Consider the following 23,970-nt stretch of genomic DNA (forward strand, 5'->3'; position numbering starts at 1 on the left):
ACAAATGCACAAAACCTCCCAGTTTAGACCAGTCGGTTAAACCCATCTTTTTTTCAACCGGTCCAACGAGTGATTAATTTCGATTGTTGAGTCTGAGATACAGTTAGTTGTTAAGAATGTGGCCGCAGTGGGAAGACTGAGTTTCTCTTTCAGCTGAAACGCTGGATGAGTTTACCCCGCTTTGTTTTGACTACCAAGTATTTCATTCTGTGCATCCCCACTGTGCTGGTACTGAGAGATGTCAGATGTGTGAAATACTGTGCGATGGAATAGGAAACCTGGAAAAGACAGAAAGAAGTGTTGCCAGGGGAGAAGGGATATCGTTTCACAGAATTTATGAAAGTCCTTTTTTTTTCCTCCGGATTAAAGACGCGTGAATTCTTTCCACAAACATTCGAGTATCGATCAGAATCCTGCTGCATGACATCCAGCGTGGATGTATGTCGTTCACATGTTGACGGAACGAATTTGTTCATTGGTACAGCTGGGGGAAAAAAAGAAGGAAAAATGTTTTCCAGTGATCTCGAGTTGTGGCAGGAAGGAAACACGATTCCTTATTGCACAATGACATGCCGGCACGGCCCCCACCTGAACCCTGCAGCCGCTCCGTCGCTGGTTGTGAGATTTCATTATGCTGCTTCATCATTGAAAGATCAACCACAGATTCCTGATTTCTTTATTACACCTCCTTAAAAACAGACTTTGTAGAATTATACTAAAACCATCTGAGGCTCCCTTCACTAAAAGAAATGTTGCGTCACTTTAGTGTTGAACTGTTGAAAGATTATTGATCTTTAGTGCCGTGGAAGGAGTAGATGAGCTTTCGTGAATTTATGACTCACGTAATTAAGTAAATTTAGTGTCATATTTAGGCCACAGAGATGAGACGGGTATCTAACTCTCAAAGAACAAGGATTCAATCCGAGCTAATGCAAAGCAGCAAAGTTCAATGCATGTGAGGGAGCAGCTTAAACCACCAACATGGAGGCAATAATCCACACTTCATCTTGCTCCTTGAATCTCCTTGGAACATTTTCCATGAGACAAGAGACAAAGGGTCATTTCCATATCAAAGTTCCACTGCTTGGATTTAAAAGCTGAATCACACGTGTTACACTTGGAAAAGTGAAGGAGGGCAACTCACTAACCCAGACAACTCTACCTCAATGAGCTGTTTTTACAGTGATGGAAAATACAGCATGAACTTGGAAACAAGTTCTCTCTGAGAGAAAAAAAACAAAAAAGCGGAGGTGCAAACTCGGCCGTCTGGACGCAGGACGGTTTTCCTTCTCTCGAGCGTGTGCCGTATTCATTTACTCATTCATAACCCGAGCTACCGAGCAGAGGAGGAATTTACATCTGGTACACAAGGCTGCTGGATGGTTTGTTACCCGCCCACGGCACTTTACGGCCTAAATGCGGTCACCTCGTTCACCCGACGGGACCAGCACCGCAGACTGATCCCTGTCTCAATCCAAGACAGATCCTCTCTCAAGTACACCCGTTACCCTATGAGGGGCCTTGGGTCCGACACGACTGCTGTAAACACGGGATCCGTCCCAGAGGCACAGGAAATGTAGTACTGTAGTGTAGTAAAAAGCCAACAGGGTTCTGCTATTGTGGATTATTGCAGATAACAAGCTCAGTGGTTAATGTGTTACGTGTGTGTGTTCAACAAAACAAATATTAACAGTCAATATTTTACAACAGGCTCTGGATACCAGGTCTATTTTTATAATCAAGAGCCCAACAACTTTCAGTGTCACTAGAGTGCTGAAGCGTTATTTACAGTAGCTCCTGTGTATCTGACCGGGTTGAACCCGCTCCAGGTGTCTGTGCTCCGGGCTGAAAGGGGTTTTGATGAAGTTCAGTCACTTTAGTTCAGTCGGAGACGGGAAAGACTCTGTAAAAACAGCCACATGATCACAAAGCATCGTGATCATGTGGCTGTTAACCACCTGCCAGACGGCAGGTGGTTAAATGAGAGGATGAACACCACTGTGATCATCAACGTCTGACAAGCGCTTTTGAAACTAGATAGAAGTTTGGGAAGTTGATCATCCGTTTGGATAAGCTCAAATGGGAAAATGGTTTCGCTAAATCCAACGACACATTTCCTAATTTATTTTCTTTTTAAGCTATATTTTGTGATCGATAAACTAAAAGCAGCAGCAGCGCAGGCATCAGTTCACGGCACTGAAACAGTAGTGTATAGTTTCACTTGGCTCCTCTGGCTTCCTCTCCAGGGCAACGTGTTAACTTAATAATGTTGTATAATGTGTAATAACTTAGAAATGTAAGAGTATACCCAAATACCCAGACACGCATGGGCATTTCATTTCTTGATTAAGTGACAAAGACATGAATACACTTGAAAAAAATTGCGACATGATTCAGATTTGGCCACGCTGACCACTGTGAAGTCAGCGTGGGATTTACAGCATCATGAGGCAGTTCATTGGGAAATGATGTGGGCTACACTGCAACGAATGTCACCACCATAACTCTATTCACAGAAGTATCCATTGTTTTAGAATTGTCTATCTGATATGAAGAAGGATTGATTGATTGTTTGTTTGTGTTAGATGTTTGTTTTATTTAATTTATTATTTATTTAATTTAATTATTTATTTTTTAAATACATTTTTAGTGTTTTCTTTTGCTATATTGCCTTTCAGTTATTTTGTATTTGTTTAGAATATGCATTTAGTTATAAGTTGGATAGACATCTGTGGGCTCAGGCAGGACTAGCATCCATCTGGGTGGGCCTAGCATTTTCTTACCAGAGCAAAAGACTCAGTGAGCCATGATTTCTTCATTCTTTCATTTGCTCCTTGTTGTTTTTGGGAGAATCATTGGCAAGAAACATAAAAGCTTTGCATGGACTCTCGTGCTCGCTTACACCACATAACGATGCATCAATGGCCCTTTGAGTTAGATTTCGGCTTTTTTCTGACCAATAGTCACAAAATGGGATTTAACAGTTCAGTGACCTTGGGTCAAAACATGTGCAACTTATTACGTTTAGTGTGGAAATAAAAAAAAAAGATATAGGCCTATGGTTGCAACAGGAAACAAAATAAAAACGGAGTACAGATCAATCCAAAACATCAGATTTCACTTGTCACATCATGCAACTTCCATTGATGCAGGATTTGTCCTCGTGGCTGGGGTCAGACTTTGTAGTGGTCTTCGTTCAGCCTTCTTTCCAGTCACGTGTCAGAAGATTCTTCTGATTTCCATTAGGAAATGGAAACGAAGCTTCTTCCCTCAAGGGGAACGAATTGTCTTCTTTTCTCAACGTCAACGAACCACGACCACTTAAACTGACTCAGAACAGAGAAGGATTTTAAAGTAGTCTGTTTCACATTAAACAAAATCCCAAGGTGGAGTAAACTGCAACATTGAGCCGTATTAAAGAAATGCCCTGTGGGGGGGGGTCCTGTAATCGAACTTGAGAACCGCTCCCTCTATATCTGCCTCTCCTACAGGCTCCTACAGTCATTTCTTCAGCCCTACAATGGACTTCTTGTGCGCTACTGTCTGAGAGAAGCCGCAGAAATGCCTTGGCGCGGGAGCCGGAGACGTCATGGATTCCTGAGTGTGGGGCTACGCAGGAAAGCCCTGAGTCTCCGACATGGACCCGCTCCAGGTTTCCATGGCAAAGGCGCACAAACAGGAGGAAACACTGAGGGAATCCCGTTATTTTACAGCATTGGAGCATTATAAACACCCAGAGCGGGGAAGGAAGCCGCTCTTCTTGATACGCAAGTAATCCTTATAGAGCTCTGGGAAGGGGGACCTCATACCAGAACCTCTGCTGTAGCCGCGTGCTTTTGGGAGAGAAGGAGAGTTTGCGCGCAGCTGCTGTTTCGCAGCTTGAAGTTTTTTGAACGCGTAGAAACACGGAGAGGTCTTTTTTTGCGGGGTCTTCTTTAAACATTTTCAACAGAAGACGGGTTTTCTCTGCTGCTGTCACTAGCAGAAAGTTCATCTCTTTTCATTCTTTTTTTTTTTTTAATTCTTTTTCCCCCCCGAACTTTTATCCAGATGTTTAGAGAGGCTTGGATGCTGGCACAATACCACACCATGAGGTCGATGGATCAAGGTACTGCTGAAGTGTTGTGATTATCTGGTAATCAAACCATTTGATTTTTAATTGCTGGAGTAGCCTTAGCTCTGGGATTGTGGCGTCTGTGTTGACGTGCGCTGTAATGCCATGTTCTAGTTTAGACATGTTACACATGGACCTTTGGGTGGCGCGCGCTTTAGTCCGGCGCGCGTGCCTCGGCGTCACCGGGTAGCGTTGATATGTTGTTTTTATGTTATTATTATGTAATAATGAAATACTCGGTGCTATGTTTCCTCGGCATAACGGACCACTTAATGTACTTGAGTTATGACTTGCTATCCAACTTTGGAGTTACATTAATGAAATAATTTCTGAACAAAAAGATATATATATATATTTGTTTATTTTCAAATCACCCCTGCCTACTTGAGATATATATATATATATATCAACATTTTTCAAATGTTTCCCTTGGGCGCCGTGTTTGTTTTGCTGGCGGAACATGTGCTTCCACAACAGGAAGTAACGAGTGTCCGCGCTGCGTCGTGCGTAAATCTGGGGATTCCCTCAGGAGTTCTTTATGAACATAACAGACCCCCCCCCCCCACACACACACACACACACACACACACGCGTGCAACCTGTCTACGGGGGCAGTGCGAGTCAGTGGTCGAACACGTTGACGGCACCCTGCTGTTTCACTGTCACGTGTCAGACACCCGGGGGCAGCACCAGGCCGCACAGTCCGCCGGAGGAGTCGCGATAACCGGTTCGAACGGGACACTCACTTTATCGCACCCCGGGCTGCGCTTTTCTTTTTTCTCTCTCACCCTCTTCTCCTTTTTTTTCGACGCGTCAACGAGGAGGAGAGGCGTGATCAGACACGCCGATGAACTCGAACGCGTTGTGAAAATAGACCCGCCTCCATCCAAAAATAACTGCAGCGCGCCGAAACAGGAAACTAGTGCGCTTCACCTCTTGCAGGATCGCCGATGCGCTCGCTAGTTGACACTCGAGCAGGTTCCCAAAACACACACGACCAGCGGCACCGCGCCTCCGTCTCTTCGCCTGAACTCGAGGGAGTCGTTCGGGAGAGACAGCTCACACAGATGACCTCTTTTTACGACGACAAGGATCTGGAGGAAGAGCTCAGTCGGGTCAACTGCCTTGATGAGGATTTGGAGTTTGAGTACTTGTTTGAATATGAACCACCTTGCAGCGACTTTGCTGCAGGATATCAAGGTTGGTCGCGGTCGGGGGTCCATGGCAACCTCAGCGCACTTCTCTCCCTTTCTCGGTTATTCGAAGGCTCGGCATTCACTTTACGGCCTGTGAGGCTTTATTCATTTGAAGGAAGAAGAAAAACTCAGGAAGTGAATTTGACAGGCATTTTTTACTTGTAGGCAACAAGAGTTTTTTTTAAACTATTTGACTATGATTTGTGTCTACGGGTTCCAGTGGTGAACATTAATGTCTGTGATGAATTGATAGGAAAACCCCCCCAGCTCTGTTGTGATGATATTTCAACTTTCCTCCCCTTGCAGATGATCCCAACCTTGCACCTCACAAAGTGCTCAGCCCTGAGCAGGCTTTTCCCCTGGACGAGGTCTCCCCTTACGGCATCAAGTCCTGCAGTCCCTCCTACAGGGACCACAGCGCTGAGGTTCTCTCGGGATATGAGAACCAGGAGGCCCGACACTACCTGGACAGTACCCGGCCTGCGGGCCTGGCCCTGAGCCCGCGGATCGAGATCACCCCGTCCCGTGAGCACTACATCCATGGCCGGGACTCCCTGCAGAACCAGCACCTAAACATAAGCCCCAGACCCACCCTCGCCGTGCCCGGCCACGAAAATCAATCGTACCGTGAGCCTCAGTGCCTGAGTCCCGCCAGCAGCAACTCCTCCACCAGCTGGCACTCTGAGAGTTACTCCCCCTGGGCGTCCCCCTGTGTGTCCCCCAGCAACGGCCAGAACACCGGAGACCTGTGTCCCAGATTGCAGAACATCCACGCCGGCTCCCCCCGCACCTCCCCCGGCACATCCCCGCGCGCCAGCCTAGCCGAGGACGGCGGCCTGGGCACCCGCTCGCCCTCCTCCAGGCCCGGCTCCCGCTCCGCCTCCCCGCAGGGCAAACGCACCTACGACATGTACAGGAACCCGGGCCTGGTCCCGGGGCACCGCTCCCGCAGTCCCTCCCCTCACAGCGGCCACGAAGATCACAGCGTAGCTTCCCAGTACACGCACGGCGGCCCGGCCGACGCCGTGAACGGTTTCGGCGCGGGGCAGCCGGGCCTGGTGCCCACTAAGATAGTCAAGACGTCAAACCAGGTTTACACTCTGTACTCGGAGAACCACGCAGAAGGGAACTACTTGGTGTCCTGCGACCAGGACATAAAAGCCAAACCGGCCGCAGAGCCCTTCTTTGTTATCCCCCAAATCTGGTCCAAGCCGCTGGTTTCCAGCATCTGCAGGTAAATTCGCGGGACGATCCGCGGCTTGTTTCTCAGGGGATAACCGCGATGATTGCCACGGGCCAATGTCCTCTCCTGTGTTCTCTGCGTTCCTGTAGCATCCCCGTGGCTTCCCTCCCACCGCTGGAGTGGCCGATCCCCAGACGCACAGACCAGTATGAGCTCCACGTTGAGGTGCAGCCCAAACCACACCACAGGGCTCATTACGAGACAGAGGGCAGCAGGGGTGCAGTCAAAGCCCCAACGGGAGGACATCCAATTGTGCAGGTACGGCCCTAAAAAAAAAACCCCGGCTGAAATGAAAAAGGCACTCAGAGTGATTAAAACTGGTACTCAGCGATGCGTTCAACACGTCCCAAAGTGCTGCCCAACCATATGAAGGCATGCTGCCAGGTAAATTCCATTAGCTTTCTGGTCTGGGAGCCTGATGGGAGGTTGTGTAATTGTGGTTGTGTTCCTAATCATTATGCACCCAGTGGTGGTGGTGGTGGTGGTGTTATTGCCCGGGGCCAGCTGTATAAAAGGGATACTATACGAGTTACTCTGGCTTCTCTCACAGCACCTTTTTCTTATTTCTTACTTTCTAAAACAATTCATTAAAGCATGCCCTCCCGCCAGACACACCGTAACCTCATGAAAAGCCTCAGCGCTGAACTCGGGTCAATGAGCAACGTAAGCTTCTTTTTTCTTTCTGCCTTCCAGCTGAAAATAGTTAGCTGTTGTGCGTCCTCGCCCCCACGAGTCTAACCACACAAACAGCCCTGTGTTCATGTCGTCCCTGACTTCCTCTTACACACATGGTTTGTTGACTGCGTGGGTCTCGTTTGTTAAGGAAGTTGTCTCGAAGTGTTGAAACACTCCAGACGTGTGTAAAATACGATGAACAGGGCCCGCGGCAAAGATAATCGCAGGAGCAGGCGGAGTTAAAAAAAAAAAAGGAGCCTGCTAATTTTTCTCCTCCAGCCACAACATGGTGTGCCGAAATTAAGCCGTGACACAGTTGTGGCTCGCAGTGCAGTCTGAGAATAGGTTCACCTTCCCTTTCTTTGGGTTACCGGGTTGGGTTATTCTTTTCCATCGTCTTCCCATCAGGTCAGTTCTGCCTGGTTTGCCCCGGCCAATCAGATGGTCAGGCCCGGCCAGCCACAACAGCACGCCTTCACCTAGTCTCTGCATCCTCTCCTCCTCCTTTGCTCCCTCTCTCTCTCTCTTTCTCCCCTTTTCCTACACTGCTTTCTGTCATGACTCACTGCTCCGGCCACTGCCATGACAACGGCCCCGCTGAGTGTTTGCAGTCAGCTTCCTATGTTTCACCCTGTGTGTCAGCTCCCTGGATTAAATGGGGCCAGTATGCTCATTCATGTTGCCATCGCTTCGGCTCGCACTCGGCAGCTGCTGTGAGCTCTGACGGTAGCACCCAGTCACATAACCATTTCTAAAAAATGGGAAAGGGAACAGTCCCAGGCGTTGGGACTAACTGCGGCATACTTTTCTATAGTAAAATTCTATTCCGCTTCAATCTGTCGTGAAGGTGATGCACCACACTGTTTGCACAATAACAGCATTAGGATGCAAGTTGATGCTTTGTGGTTTTTGCAGGTTTCCTCAGGAGGCCCTCTCAGGTTACATCTCTCTCTCTCTCTCTCTCTCTCTTTGCCTCTGTATCTACCTCGAGTTCGCACTTTCCCCTCGCTCAATACTTCTACGTCAAAAGTGTGAGACGGTACAAAGCTGTAGCATGTGAGCTCTGTGCAGAAAGGAAGACGCACACGTTTACGTGTGGGTCTCACCCCGATGGCTCACCTCTGGGGGAGACAACATCTGGAAAGGCCGAGCGAACAAACAAAAGCCATTGCAGTCGTACTGATTCTCTGTTTGATCGCCTTTCCAATGATTTTTTGTTGTCTGTAGTTACATGGCTACAGAGGAAAGGAGACACTTGGCCTGCAGATCTTCATCGGCACAGCGGATGAGCGCATCCTCAAGCCCCACGCCTTTTATCAAGTGCACCGCATCACTGGTAAAACCGTTACGACCACCAGCTACGAGAAGGTCATCCACGGCACCAAAGTCCTCGAGATCCCCCTGGAGCCAAAGAACAACATGAGAGCAATGTGAGAATATAACAATGCGCGTTCGATTTCTCACTTATTTAACGTCTTTCCACTTAAAAGTGCTCTGCTCACCCGCCCGTCCCTCCTCACAGAATCGACTGCGCCGGGATCCTGAAGCTCAGGAACGCCGACATCGAGCTGCGGAAGGGCGAGACGGACATCGGTCGGAAAAACACCCGAGTTCGCCTGGTGTTCCGTGTGCACATACCTCAGCCCGGAGGACAACACGTCTCTCTCCAAGTGGCCTCGCATCCCATTGAGTGTTGTAAGCAGCTACTCATGAAACAACTCTGTGTGACATGCTTTATCGAGCGTTTCTAATTCGGGGCTTTTCTTAAAAGATCTTTTATGCGAAGGGTTCACGAATTATGTTCACATGCTTCCTTTTTGAGGTCGAACTGCTGATGTTTTTCACCGGTTAACAAAACTTTATACAAAATAAACATTCAAAAGCAGAAACCCACATTCAAATGAGCTGGGAGTCCTGCACACAGAGGTGTCTTTATGCAACCGGGGGCTTCCACACAGTCGGTGGCAGTGTGTCGGTTTGTACGTGCGCGGTAGTAAAGTCTGTGTTTGGGTACATCAGTGCATGTGTACACAGTGTTATTAGAGCCCTCCGGTGTAATGAAAACTCAAACAAGGAGGCCCTTTATCTAGCTTTGACTAACGCCCCGGTCAAGACACAATGTCTACGTCAATCATATCATATCTTTCCTTTTATTGGTAAAGGTGATTTATGAAATACCCTTTTGTAATCGTCGCTTCTGCTTCACGACGGACGACCTGCCGGCCTCGAGATGACGTTCCGAACGTTTGACGCGTGAGTGAAAACCGGTCGGGTGTAAAGTGGCTCACAAAGACCCCTGTGACACATCTGTCGGGGCCCTTCGATAAGCCGACCGTCAGCGAGGGTGTGTTTGAGGAGGCGCCCCCCCATCGGCTGTATAGCGACGGCCAATAAACCTGCTCAAAGGTCACGACGTTGTTTGTCGACACCTCAGCTCGCCTCAGCGAGTCGGGAGTTTCGGCTGAAGAGTTGGTAGATAATAAGGTACATCGCCGACAGTAACTCTTCAACAACCCTGTATTCAAAACCTGGATTCCTAATCGATGCCCTGAGCATTTACGCAGTCTTCACCTGAAAATGACCAAAAGCCCTGGCGTGTTTGACATCGTCGCACACGTTGGGAACTGTGCGGTCGTACGGCGCTTTGACCGCAACGCACACAGTGTGTTTTCTCATTGTAGTTTAGCGCAGCGGCTTATTTTTGTTATTGATTCATTTGCACCTTCTTTGATTACATTACAGACACCAGCCTGCGGCGACAATCTTCAAATGTCTTGTTTTCGTCTGACTAGGAGTCTAAAGCCGAAATGTTAGGGTTTCTGGCAAATGTCCATCACCACTTTAAGCAGTCAAATCAATTGCTTCAGTGATCATTTCAGCTCCAAACACCAGTTCATGTGTTTTAACATTGTCCTCATGCGAGGGCGACCGACAGTAACTGTAACACGCCGCCCCCTCTGTGTTTCCCGGCAGCCCAGCGATCAGCACACGAGCTTCCCATGGTGGAGAAGCAGGACATGGACAGCTGCTCTGTTCTGGGCGGCCAGCTGATGATCCTCACCGGGCAGAACTTCAGCTCCGATTCCAAGGTCATTTTTTTGGAGAAAAGCTCTGGTGAGTGTCTTCAATCCGCATCGTGCCTCCTCCCTCCGGAGCAACCTGTGGGGAAAAAGTCGAATTGTAAATTAAAACACCAGTTTTTTAAGGCATTTCGAGACATAAATTGCCTGTAAACCTACAACTTAATCTGTAAATATATATGCTTCATGCATGTTGGTTCTGATCTTACAGCACAAGTTTGTCACACAGTCACACCAAGTGATAACATTGACTCATCCGTGTCCGTGTAAAACACGTCAAGGTTGTCACACCTCCCCACCCTCATTGTATAGCAGGAGCTGCACGGGTTATTTGCATGATCAACAAGATAACACTGCTTTCTCACTTCCCTTTGTCCTTTTCCTCCTTCCGGTCTCACATGATTTCTTATCGCGACTCATAAGAGCCTTTCGCACAGATTAATAGTTGCGTGTGTGTCACGTGACATGTTTTTATTTTTAAGAGTTTTATTTGTTTATCCTTTTGTTATGCATTGTTAGTTCCTGTCAAAAGGGGGAGGGGGGCAGTTGTGTAAAAATTGACTTGACTCACTGACTCCACTTCAGTTGGAGCGCTTTGATTTCTAAATGCTTATTGCCTCCATTAAAAAGGTGGCCCCGGTTTCTTTTTCTCCCCTTTTTCTCCGGGGTTCCCTGCTGCCGCGTGTGTGTGTGCAACAGAGACGGAAAAAGAAACATTACGTAGATGGATTGCCATTGTTTTTGGAGAGTTTCTGTACGACATTAAGTCGTGGACCGTTGCAGCTGTGAAGCGAGAGAGAGCTCTCCCCCCCCCCCCTCCCCTCTCTCTTCCTCCCCCATTGGCTCCCGTGCTCGGACAGGGAGGGTTGTGCTGAGAACGAAGGAAAAGCCCGGGCTCTCCCTCCGTGTTCTCTGGTTGTCTCCCGTTTCCCGGCTCCACACACAATCACCCCCGGAGGCGGAATCGAGAGCCGGAGTATCCCTGAGAGTAGAAAATGCAACAAAGCGCAAACAACCGCCAACGCCAAGAAAGCTGTAGTCATGTAGTCAAGACGTGGAGAGATTCGATCATAAAAATAAAGTTTGGGAGAGAAGCTGGCGAGCCGTGTGGAATCCCTCTCTCTCTCTCCTGCTGACTCACTCAGGCCATGTGTTTTCAATTTGACGAAGGGTACCTACAGTCCAACAGAACTCCCCTGCAGCACGTGCAGCATTCTCAGGGCGCATTGAGTTTACGTTCGTTAGCCGTCGACTTCTTCATCCTCACGACCGCTCGAATGGTGTCTGAAGTGCAATGTTACGTAAACTACGACCGCGTCTCCGGTTCCTGTCGGTGTTGCAGTCACTCAAAGGTGTGCCTGTCGCGGGCAATTTTCTTTCTGAAGGGTGGAAGCCGGCGCATGTGTGCGCAGGGTTAACCTGCAAACCATCCCTACCTTTTTAGCTGTGCCGGGTGGTGTGAGAGGAAGTGGTTTTAAAAGAGATGTTATCTACATACAAAATGAGGCCTTTTCTGTCTACAACAAGTTTGAATCTAGCTAAAAGTTCCGGTAGCTACACGCGTACAGTATACAACTGTATTTAAATTATTAAAAAGAAACACTTTTAAAATAGCAAGGCCTCAGGAAAAGTCTATTGCTTGATTGCTTAGGGTTTAATGGCGAGCTACGATACCGTCTACCTTAGTTATCGGACTGCTGAGTTAAATACCACAGTGCTCAAGACTCTATCTTCTACTTTTCTCTCTCTTCATTTAGATGGGCAGCTCATCTGGGAAACGGAAGCCACAGTGGACAAAGACAAGAGCCAGCCTGTATGTATTTTTTATGGCTGTTAAATACCTGTTAAAACACACTAACCGAGTCAATTGCCATGATTTTGTAGTTCAGTTCAAACAAAAACACCTGTTCTTGCAGAGTATGCTGTTTGTGGAGGTGCCCTCCTACCAAGACGCGTCGGTCTGCCATTCTGTCAAAGTGAACTTCTACGTAATTAATGGCAAGAGGAAGCGCAGCCAACCTCAGCATTTCTCCTACACACCCCTTTCATGTAAGAACGCTGCTCAGCCGGGCTTATATTACAGCGTGGGGGTTGGGAATGTACAGCCTTTATAGTGGTTACTGTTGTTATTGGGACATGGATTTTTTTTTTTTTCTAATCAAACAACATTTAGTTTCAGAACGTTTACATGTATTACTCATTTATTTTTTTTCAGGTCCATCCATCAAGACCGAGCCCGTAGATGAATACGAGTCAGACCACATGGGTTTCACCATGGCTCAGATTTTGGGTTTATCCCCCCATTCCTACTACCAGAACCCTCGCGGCGGCCTTCATCCTGACAGCGGCCTGATCTCCGGCATGGCCTCGTGCCAGCGCCTCGGCTCCAGCCTCCCGAGCCAAGACGTCCGCTTCCAACAGCAGAGCCCGGCCATCGTGTACTCCCGCGGGGGCAAGAGCCTGAGCGGGGGCCCCGGGGGCCTTTGTCAGCAGACCGGCGGGTTGATGCCCGACCCCCACCGCTCGGTCCTGGTGCACACGGGCTCCCCGGCTCCGTCTGCGGGTCCCACCGGCGGAGGCCAGCCCGCTTCCATCATCCAGTTCTCCACCACCAACCAGCACCTTCTTCGCGGGGGTGACCCTCAACCTCTGGCTGCCCCTCAGCCCGACGGCCAACAGATCGTCTACTGCGATGGCTTCTCCCCACAGGCCGCCGGCCACTCGCCCACGCCCCCCCAGGCCCAGACGGCGATGACCCACCCGCAGCGCTATCCCACCGTTATCCAGCAGCAGCAGCAGCAGCCCTACGTCCAGAAGGAGCAGCAGAAAGGCCAGACCCCACCCGGCGCGGAGCAGACGGAGGCTCCGGGAGACGTTCAGAGGAGGGTGACGGTCAAGGAGGAGAACTTGGACCAGGCATACCTAGATGATGGTGAGTGTAAGTTAATGCTTTTATACTCTGTGTGAGTGGGAGAGCTTCATGTGTCCACAGTGTGTGTTCCTTTGCCTTCTAAGTGGCTTTAAAAAAAACAAGAAAAAAAAGCACGCGGACAAGTGATGGATGTGTGCAATTCTCTCAGTTGAAAAAGATGGATGATAAGAACAATTCAAGGATATTTACAGTAGATCTACGCGGTGTAGTACCACTCCGAACAAGGCAAACAGAAAAAGCTCACACTGTTAAAACAATCCTTGCCAGGAGCTGTAGTTTTGTTCCACTCAAGGTGGAAATAACAGGGATTATGAGTCATATGTTTATACTTTCTCTTGTCAACCCCATTACCCTCCGACAGAATTAATGTCAGGCCACATCCAGCCACAGGCAGGATGTTGAACCTCTTCTTTTAGTTTGGAGTTAAAAGGTTCTCCCAAACTATATTGTGTTTTAATCCTAAGAGGGCGTCAGCCCGGTGAGCCCCACAAGCCGGGTTCATGCAGTCGCCTGCTTCACGCCGCTCTGTTCGATGATGCTCGTCCCTCTGGTCGCAGGAGTTCATCTGGCAGCGATGCACATCGGGCAATTAGCCCCCCTGCACCCCCCCCCCCCCCCCACCCCCTCTACCCCTTCTACCTTGCATTAAAGAGGGAGGGAGAAAGAAAGTGTCACTCTGCTGGCCGCCTGGACATGTTGACACTGTTATGAAGGGAAAAACAACCTCCATGGCAACCATTGTCAAACAGTGGAACGGGCTGCCTGGGAGAGCCGGGGAAAGCCTCTTTGTTTGTTATAGTTGGACGGAGCTTCTCCTTGGCCTTACGCCCCCCCGATTCTGCGGGGGAACCCACCAGAGGATTAGCTTTTTTTCCGACCACGGGGCTCTGCCAATCTGGCACACGGAATTCCTATTTGCAGCTGTTCTCCTCCAGAAGTCCAGGCTGATCCCTGTAAGATAGCGGGAGGGTGGAGGGTAGTTTGCAGGAAAAGGGAAGGGGCTCTGTGCGTGTGTGTGTGTGTGTGTGTTTCAATGGAAAAAATGAAAGGAAGAAAAAGGGAAAGCAGTGGAATTTGTGTTTTTTGGATGGGCTTCCCTCCACAGTAAACAGCAACAGGGCTGCGAGTCGGTGAATTAACAGACTCACAGGAACAGTCGAACTATTTGAGCCACCAGTCGTCAGAACGCGCCGGTCTGCTCTGCCGGGTTCCTTTGTATCTTTCTTTAATTTCACAAGCACACTGGAGATCTTGTCGAACGTAGGAATTAGGAATAGGAACTCTATTCCTAATGCTGGATCGTCTGTATCCTCTTGCAGTACTTTTTGACGGCTTCAGTGAGAAAAATAAGGGGGGACTTCCCAAAAATTTAGCAAAAGTTAGAGACGATAATTGAGTCAAAGAAATTCCCCATGTGTACGACTGCAAGTCATTTAGGTTTGAACCATCAAACAAAGGGAGATTGTCAACATTACTCATAAAGACATGTGTTGCAGCCTGTTGTCATTTTGTGAAAAAAGGGCGATTGCCACATCCTGGTAACGTCACAGTGTTGTGGTCGCTAACCGTCACATCTGAACTTCAACTGTGTCAACTTCAGTCAAGAGTGTTAATCGAAAGCCAGGTATTTCTTTTGTGCCCAAACGGGGCTCATAATCTCCCACGCAGAGGACTTGTATCTTCAGCCCTCACACCAAGTTCCCATGCCTCCTTGTCGGTGCTCAAACAACACACAGGCTCATTGATGGATGAATAAATACAACTTTCAATAAACAGTAACAAAGGTTAAGAACACGAAGCAATGTCTCACAGCATGCCCGCCTAGTTTGTGCGAACCGTGAAAGAGCCACAGGCACAGCCTGCAAAGGCAGCGAGGGAGACGCGTTTTAGTAGGTGTGGAATAAAGCCGGAGGCGGTGGAGCAGGTGAAATCGGAGATCAGGGGCGAGTGAGATAAAGCACACAGCAACAGCGTGGTGGACACGCATTAGTCTCAGCTCACTTCCGTCCCGTTTTGGAAGGCTTGGTCAAATACGCAGCCCGCGTTACAACCGCAGCGATGAGCGAAGGACGAGCGCTCTAAAAAATGCTGCGTTGTTCAACTTGAGAAGGCATCTCAGTCCCGTTTGTTCACGCGTGTGGACTTTCGGCAGCCCAAAACAATCCTCACGTGATCAGAAGAGCACTGTCCGCAACACGGAAGTGTTGATTCTAATTAAGTCTAACGTGTACCAGCATGCTTACGATAGCTGGGTAAACAAAAAGTACTACAGTCGAGGCTGATGAGTTTAAAAAAATTTTTTTTTAAATATTCGACGGGGGGGGGGGGACTTTCAACTGTTTCTTGCTAGATAAAAAAAGTCATGTCGAGGGACATAAATGAGTGTACCAAATATTCCAACAATATTCATCCTCTCAAATATTATTTGATATTTAGTAAAACGTAATGTCTGTTCAAAAGAAATATCTGTATTTGTGAAGCCCAACGGAAGCCGTGTAGTAAAATTAAAATACATTTATGCACAAGGATGGAGGAATCTTCCATTGAAACTATATTAGACAGCAACCTTGTCACAGCCAGTGTAGAGAGCATCAACAATGCAACCAATAACCTTTTTTTTTTTTTTTTTTTTTGGAATTTGTGCGCCTTGTTTGACGACATCGCAGAAATGTGAGCAGTTACTCACCGTGTCGGCGGTTAGATTGGTGGTTAACTGTCTGCCTGCTAACTTCACTTTCTCTTTTACTCATTGGTTTTCGGCTTCGCGCTGTCATCACAATCCCTTCTTAAGCTATGGACGTACCAGCGCAACACAGCACGCCGTAGTATCATGCAAATGCTGGCGGCCACACGAGAACGCACACATTCCAGCTGGCAGCAGGCAGCGTGCGCCGACTGAGTCAGCTACTGTACGGGGTTGTTTCGCTCTCGGTTTGGTAAACAGTGCAGCTCATTGGTGCAGGAGTCAGGAGCCAGACACTTACCTATTGAACAGACTAGGCCGAGTGTTCCCCCTGCACCAGCCTCAAATAGCCGACCGGTGCCAACCCTTCATTAGATTCAGCAAAGCCCCACTGTGTGTTGCCCCCACTGCGGCGCTTCTGCGCCTTCTGAGTTTTTGGGGTTTGGGAAAAAAAAAAATCCTGTGGCAACATTGGGGAGATGAAAGTTCCTTTAAGGCATTGAGTGTCAGAGGGGATTCTACTACAGACTGAAATGAACAGGGACAGTGATGTTGCGACGACAGCAGAGCACCCGGTTTGACTGCTGCTTGGGTTTTTGCAGCCCTCTGATTTGCTCCGGCTGAAAAACATGCTCATTGTTTGAGCTGCTGTAATGGATGCTTTCTCTTCCAATTTGTAAAAAAAATGATCAGATCCTAGTTTCTTTTAGATTGTATAACAGAGGAGCTGTGGAGATTGCTTCATTATTTGAATTATTAGTAGTATTTTCTCTCCAGGATCTAATGGATCCATATGCTTATATTTGTACCTCCTAAATGCTGATCTTGTGAAGTGGTTTTAATAGTTTCACCCTTGGCCTTGCAATCAAAGCTTTAAATTAAGCAAACATGCACTAACTTAAAGTCCCTTAATCTCTAAAAAGTGAAAAGTATTTTTAAACAGCTGGCCGTACTTTCAATGGCAAATCATGTTGATCGCTTAGCACTTTTTTTTATTTTTCTATTTTCCTATTTAATTTAAGGGAATGGTTGGACTTATTTGCCTTCTTACCAATAGTTTGAATAGATAAGACCACTCTCATATTAGTCCACTGGAAATTAAACTGCAGCCCAGAAAAATAATTAGCATAGCTTAATCTAGCCCGCGACACTGTGTGCAGGATAAGCGGTTTGACGATGGATGGATGGATAATTTAGCCTTTCTTTACGACTGCGATAGTAATAAACAGCTACGTGACTGTCCTAAGGTTACATCTATAGCTACAATACCGTCCCAAGCTTACTTATTTGTGAATAAGTTATTGTTTGTTTCTTTACAAAATACAAACCAGGCTAGCCTTTCCCCCCCCGTTTTCAGTCTTGATGCTAAGCTAAAGTAATCGGCTGGGGGGCTGGCTTGATATTTAGTTTATATTGATCGCTTTTCATCCAATTCAACAAAAAAACAAAATGTAGAGAAAACTGTTTCATGGTTTTCAAATGTTATACTTTAGTTTAATAACTTAATCCTGTTACCGTGGTTACAAAATTGGGAACAAAATTTGAACTGTAAAGGCTTAGTTTAACGCAAAAAGCTTTTTTGGCCCACATTGAAATACTTCTATTACTCATTGACCTTAATTAGATCCTTGAGGCATGATGGAAGCGGTGGCACCAGCGTATAATGGCTCCAAGTGCCAGTGCGTTCACACACACACACACACACACACACACACACACACACACACACACACACACACAGTAGGCTTCCAGGCCCTAACTCCCAGATGAACACTGCAGCCCCACACAGACGGTGTGGCTGTATCCGTAGAGATGTCACACATACTCTACTGTCCTTCCTGTTAAATGCAGAACTACGGGCGAAAGTGTGACTGAGGTGAGCAGTTACAGGTGACACTTCCTCTTCACATCGCCGCTTAAATGTCAGTGCTTATTTCATCCGCTCGTGCACGGCGAACGTTCAAATTCTTCCTTGTTGGCTTAAAGAATCTCAGTTATTCAAAACTGAAATGTGTTTTTTTATTTTGAATGCATCGGTACAAGTTCTATACCCCCCCCCCCCTCCCCAGCTCTACATCATGATCCTATTTTTGGCACCGTGAACCAAAAGTTTCCATTTCAACCGTCCTCTTTTGATGATGTGGATGCACACACTTTGAACCATCCGAGCAACAGGGAGTTCTCACGTTAGAAGCTCTTGCATAGCTCTACCTCTGGTGGTTACTCCACATCAGTGCAGCCTCCATCCATGGATTGAATCACTGTTTTCTCACCACCTTTTCTCTTTCTTTGCTTTGCAGTGAATGAGATCATAAGAAAGGATCTGACGGGCGTTCAGGCCAGAGGGCAGACATAGAGGACGGATCCAAATACGTCCCCCCCCCCGGAGGAAGCAACATCCGCTGCCGACTGCTGTGTTTGCTTTTGGATGCTTTCCTGCAATAAACAGTTTAATTTGGCAAACAGAAGAATTCATCTTACCGTTTTTAACGTCTGCCACACGCTTTCCAAAAAACGGAAACACCCGGCGAATGTACCTTGTTTTTCATATTTCGTTTTCTGTTGAAGTTTGGATTCAGTTCAGCCATACAGAGGGATGGAGATGCGATGAAGTAAAGCATTAGCCGTGGCGTTCAGGTTATGAACTCACAGCTGTTTGCCTCCCACATGTTTGCTTCATACTTGTGAAGGACAGTTATGTATGGAGCCGTTTGCAATTTGTGGATTTCTTTTATTTCAAGTAAATTTGTTTGTCAATAGCTTTGTTTCATTCCAAATATTATCAACCAAATAGCTCTTGTGGCCAAAAAGCTTGGCATCGTTTTTGTTTGAATGCTTCTTGCACAAAATGTGTTTCCTTGTGTTTGACTTGATTTGTAGTCTTACAATAAAGGATTGTCTAATGCTTACGTGCTGATCATCTCAGTTTTAGTGCAGTTTTCTGATTGAAGTGAAGCGCACTCTGCCGTAACCATATTCCAATGAACTTTTGCGTTACCTCCTAATATGCACTGTTTTCGATGACAAGGAGTCAATGTTATTACTTTTTTCACGTAATGTTTGAGTCATGTGAATAATAGCCAATGACCATTTTATATTCCTTTAAATATATATTGCATCATATTCAGGTTATAATGCCAAAGTGGCTTCACTTCACTGCCACGCCAAAACAACAGCATGATTCTACAGTTTTTTAAATGTTACATTTCCCAGAGCAGATCTCTATCAAGGTGGTCTTGCTTTTTCAATCGTATTTGTATATTGTATTTGTAATATTCTCAACATTGATTGTAGTAACATATGTGGCTGCCTCGACATTCTAAAACGAAATATTCCAAAGAAGTTACTGTCGTACTGTTTTGCGTATAGCTGAATTCTGAGTATTTCATAATGATCAGACATTGTTATACTCAAAGCTACATGCCTGCCTATGCAGAAGCGTCCTGCTTTTCCGAAATAAAGAGCAATGGGACGTAATTATACTTCATATGCGCTGTAAGCAGAGTACGGGAACACAGTGTGTAAACTCATGTGCTAATACAAGGTATTTTAACGGGAAAAGCTGTACTTTAAAACAATGTTTTTGTAATTTTTACAGGGGGAATTTGTAGTATATTGAAAGTGCAGCAGGCCATTTTTTATGATTGTAAAGAGAAAAAGGTAGCAAGTGAAGTAAAGTGGTAAAAACACATAATTGGGGGAAATTGTAAGACTGAATCTTGGTTTTTAGTATTTGAAATGCACCTATTTGATAAAAGATTTTATTTTGTGATATTAGTAAAACTAATATTGATCTATTAATGATATTGCTCATTGAGCCAATGCATTTGACATTTCATGAATGTAATCTATTTTAATAAATGTTTCCCTTTTTACTGTAAATAGTGTGTCAACGTCAAAAGAGGATAAAAGAGAAACAATTTCTTGTCTGAGTATCTTTTACATACTTATGTTTATTAATTACACAAAGTTCAAGTTATCATCGTATGTTATCTGTTTTGTTACAATGTAAAACTCTTTCTCAAGTGAATTTTGATACATAAAATGTTTGTGGCCATAGTTTAGTTTTGTTTCTGCTTTTGTTATCATTTTACAATCTTTAAAGAGATCATCGCAAATGAAAATGTTCTTAATACGGTCTTATTTTATTTCCTTTGATGATGTTGTCGCCTCTACTAGACCTTGTGCCGCCTTAAAAAACCTCTTCATGCTATTTTTGTATTCTTAAGTAGCAATAAATACTAACCATATACATCATTATTGTCTCTGTTTCGATGCAATATTCCTCCTGCCGTTCTCTCACGAATGAATATTAAACATGTATTTAAGGTCTTGACAGGAGAACATCAAGTGTTCCTTCAGTGCAGTGTGTGCAGTACAGACCGCTCAAAGCTGTCTCTTCACTCTTAGTATGAGAGGAAACTTAGTAGACCAACAGTAGCTAGTGACTCATCAAGTTGTGTTTGTTCATCAGTTATTATTAGTCATATATTTAACATAAAAATTGTTCACCCAAGTAAAACTTCAAATCCCATTCCTCCCATAAACAACAAATAATAACAACAACCTCCCCTCTCCCAGAGGCTGCAGTTGCTATGGAGACAGCTTGTTTGGTGCTTGGTCCCGTGTCAGAAGGAGGGCTGTGTGAATGAACCTTGTGTTCAGGAAGTCTCTGGATATGACATCAGCGAGGGCAAAAAAAAGCAGCACGTGGGCTTCTGTGAGCCGTCTCATACAGCCCTCTGGGGAGAGGGGCCGCGATGACTCATGCGCCCTTTAGCACCGGGTGGTGTAATGAGTTCGCAGCGCATCCACATTTATTGTGAAATCGAACAAGAAGGAAATACACGATGAGCCTGGCATTCCGTACAGTTCGCTTTTTGTGTTTCCCCAAAAGAAAAGGACTGAGCTCATCGTGGCCCAAAGCATCTGAAGTCTCTTGGGTCGCAAGTTTTTTTTTGAATTTTCAACTAAATTAAAACTTATATAACGAATGTGGATTTTGAATGACCCATGTGCAAAGCTTAGCTGGCGGTTTTTTCCTTTTAGCGCCATTTCACTTCACCTCTAAGGTGTCTGGACACAGTGTTAGCAGATATCAGTGTTGTTCACTCTTTTTTTCAGGCTTCAGGTGTAAATCCTCCATCTGAATGCTAAAGTAGTCTTATTGAATTATTAGGTGGTACAGATTGAGGAAAGTTGCACCAAAACATAATCTAGATTGAGGCAATTATTAAAAATGCTCATTTTATTTATAATCTGCTGTCTTTGTTTCAATAAAAGTAATATACAAACCATTTCTCATCATTTTGTAGTAGATTTTGTGGCATAATCCTCTAGAGCCATGAAACACAGAGTTGAGGAAGATTCAGGTCTCATGATCAGTCCAAATGAACTGTTAAATTGAATGAGGCAAAGGCAACTATACAGCCGTATGTCCACACCCTGTATTACAGTGACAGCTAGTGTTGCAAGAGAAAACCAAAAGAGTGTTGAGATCTGCAAGTATCCTGCAGGGGGAGACAAGACGCTGTGAATGTGATCCAGAAGCACAAGAAGAACTCTATGGAATCAAGAGACTCTATCTGAGGTGCGTTAAAGAACAAAAGGCTTCAACACAGTATTTGTTTACCACCGAACTGGAAAATTAAGTCAGTACTGCAAATTGAATGCAATGAAGCATTGGCAACAGCTGTATGCTTTATATAGACACATTCTCGCAGCAGAATTAACTATTTCATAATGGCTTTTTAAATGACATTTTTCTTGTAAAAGTCTCATAATGAGAACGTTAATATCTGAATAATAACTGCTAAAGGCATTAAAATGCTTTATTATAGGGTCTGAGCAGACCACTGTGTCCTTTGGATCAGGAGGAAGCATAAATAAAGCAGCAGACAAAGGCATATAAACCATATAAACAAATATCAGCCATAGATAGTTGGCTCTGTAACAGTTAAAACTGAATTTATATTGAATATAAGCAATAAAAGGCCTGAGCTTCACCTAATGGAAAGTTGTTTTTCAACCTCCAGTTCTGAACAGTGAGCTCAATGTGGAAGTTCCTCACACCTGGATTCTTTCTACTGGCCTACATTAATTTGATTAAAGTCTATAATAAAAAAAATACCCTACTTCTCATTCGATTCTTTACCACAGTACCTCGTTTTTGACGTTTATTGCCTGGATCAACACTAAATGTACATTTCATAAAAATGATTGGCCCATTTTGAATAAAATAGGAAATAAAAGCCGGCCATTTGGTGGTGTTGTGATCAGCATGATATCCGTGCGCTCGCTGAACCCGGTTGCTCATTAAGTCAGAGGGAACAACAGGCTCGAGTGGTAAATGCAGCTGCCGCCCACCATCAACAACACGAGCAAACACACTGCTCCATAGATCATTTCTTTAGCTTTGTCCACGGGCCAAGTGTCACAGCTCCGGCGTTCACATAATGCTTCCTTCTCACTGCGGTCCACTCCTAACAAGGGAGTAATTGGCAAGATATACATAGAGAATGTCTGAATTTATTTAAAGTCCTCGTCGGTTTGATGTGCAAACAAACAAAAGCTCTTGCTCACCGGACTTCTCGATGTCCAAAGTATCTCACAAGTGTCTGTACGGACGTGCATCGGAGATTTTTCTACATTCACACACTCATGACCTCCATAGGATGAAGATCTGCAGACCGCTGCCAAGTGAAACTTTTCCTCCACCCAGTCGATCATCTCATGGATCGGCATGAATGCATCTTCACGCGATGTATCCGAAAGACTTTGTTGAACCTGCTGACTGTTCCAGACGTTTGTGTTTTAAAGTCACCACGTCTGCCTCATACATCTTCATTTCCCTCAGTCTCCCACAGCCACTTCCCCCGGGCCCGTGCATCACTTAGGAAGCCTTGCCCTTCTCCATCGATCCACCCAATGACTTCACAATTTTTCCACCTGTCCCAGGCACCTAAGTCCTAAGTCCATCCACCGCCCACCTGTTTCCACTTTCCTCATCGGCCCCCCTCAGTATATCGACCAATTCAACGGGCTTGTTTCCAGGTTGTCTGTTTGTATTCGTGTGAGCTCTCCAGCCGTACTATCAACCTTCTTTAGCGGAGTCAGTGTGATATTGATGCTATTTAAGGGTTTGCGCACAGTAAGTTTTATCTGGTGTTTGTTATGTTTCGTGTGTTTGGTGGTTCAGTAGGAAATGCTGCTTGTGAGGCAAACTGCGTAGATCTCTGTATCGTTCTCCTCTCACATTACAAAAGCACTCAGCAACAGCCACGTCTGAGAAGAGAATGAGAGTGTCGTCTGTGGTTTAATCTCAGAACTCAAACCAATGTGTGTTAAGAGTGTAAGCACGTCATTCTGCCTTAAAAATGGATATTTAATTAGATCAGCTATATTTATTTCAGGTGCTGTGGACTGTCATATTCTGGTAGATTTTGCCTTACTGATTGTTTTGCAGAAGTTGCCCCCTTTATGGTAATATTTATTCTTGATCTATTCCATTTGTTCCATTGCCTAAACTGAGTAACATATTCAAACCCATCAAATTTAGAGTTAATTTTCCTCAAAACCAGCTCTAGAAGTAATCAACATATTCTCTATGTTTAGCATTGTAAATGGACCCATTCACATGCAGAGACATGTTCTCAAAATCTGTGCACAAAATCTGTGCAAAATTACCGCAGGATTCACGACATGAGGGAAACCGCCAATTTTGCATCAAGTTGCAATGCATCGCTGATGATAACTATGATCAGAGAAAAGCGTCACAGAAACAAAGGAGCCCGTTAAATGGCACACAGCAGAGCAGGCAGAGGAAGGCCTGCACAGATTGCACTGTGAGGGGAGCTGTTATCTTGTACAGCTATAATTTAAGCCACAGTGATCAACAGACCCGCTGAGTTATAAACTGACATTTTAACACCGACAGCAGACGTCGAGTTCTCAGACAAGTAGAATTTACAGAGAAATGTAACAGAATGAAAGAAAGTGAATATTCAGAGGCTTTCTCTTTAATCACTTGGTGTTTCTGTGAAACCTA

At 45.7% G+C, this 23,970-nt stretch overlaps 1 protein-coding gene across 4 annotated transcripts; it reads left to right on the forward strand.

The window, feature by feature from the left end:
* Positions 1–3,903: 3,903 nt before the first annotated feature.
* Positions 3,904–20,180, forward strand: nfatc2a (nuclear factor of activated T cells 2a). Of its 4 annotated transcripts, none has more exons than XM_040193882.2 (10): positions 3,904–4,108; positions 5,617–6,544; positions 6,643–6,811; positions 8,456–8,658; positions 8,751–8,923; positions 10,202–10,342; positions 12,066–12,121; positions 12,225–12,357; positions 12,524–13,246; positions 18,224–20,180. In XM_040193882.2, exons 1-10 carry the CDS (start codon positions 4,051–4,053, stop codon positions 18,277–18,279), a joined length of 2,640 nt encoding a protein of 879 aa, XP_040049816.2. In that variant the 5' UTR covers positions 3,904–4,050; the 3' UTR covers positions 18,280–20,180. The 4 variants fall into 4 exon arrangements, with proteins under 4 accessions (XP_040049816.2, XP_077945656.1, XP_040049815.2 ...); XM_078089530.1 differs by having other exon boundaries at positions 3,952–4,108; positions 12,524–13,240; XM_040193881.2 differs by lacking the exon at positions 3,904–4,108 and adding an exon at positions 4,689–5,314 and having other exon boundaries at positions 12,524–13,240.
* Positions 20,181–23,970: the final 3,790 nt, after the last annotated feature.

Source organism: Gasterosteus aculeatus, chromosome 2 (genome assembly GCF_964276395.1).
Source record: "Gasterosteus aculeatus chromosome 2, fGasAcu3.hap1.1, whole genome shotgun sequence".
NCBI lineage: Eukaryota > Metazoa > Chordata > Actinopteri > Perciformes > Gasterosteidae > Gasterosteus > Gasterosteus aculeatus.

What these genes read in the sequence shown, in the direction of transcription:
- nfatc2a (XM_040193880.2), top strand. Translation starts at nt 5,065, where the DNA reads ATGCGCTCGCTAGTTGACACTCGAGCAGGTTCCCAAAACACACACGAC. An exon ending in CTTTGCTGCAGGATATCAAG is followed by an intron (nt 5,315 to 5,616) that starts GTTGGTCGCGGT and finishes CTCCCCTTGCAG; the next exon opens with ATGATCCCAACCTTGCACCT. An exon ending in TTTTTTGGAGAAAAGCTCTG is followed by an intron (nt 10,343 to 12,065) that starts GTGAGTGTCTTC and finishes CTCTTCATTTAG; the next exon opens with ATGGGCAGCTCATCTGGGAA.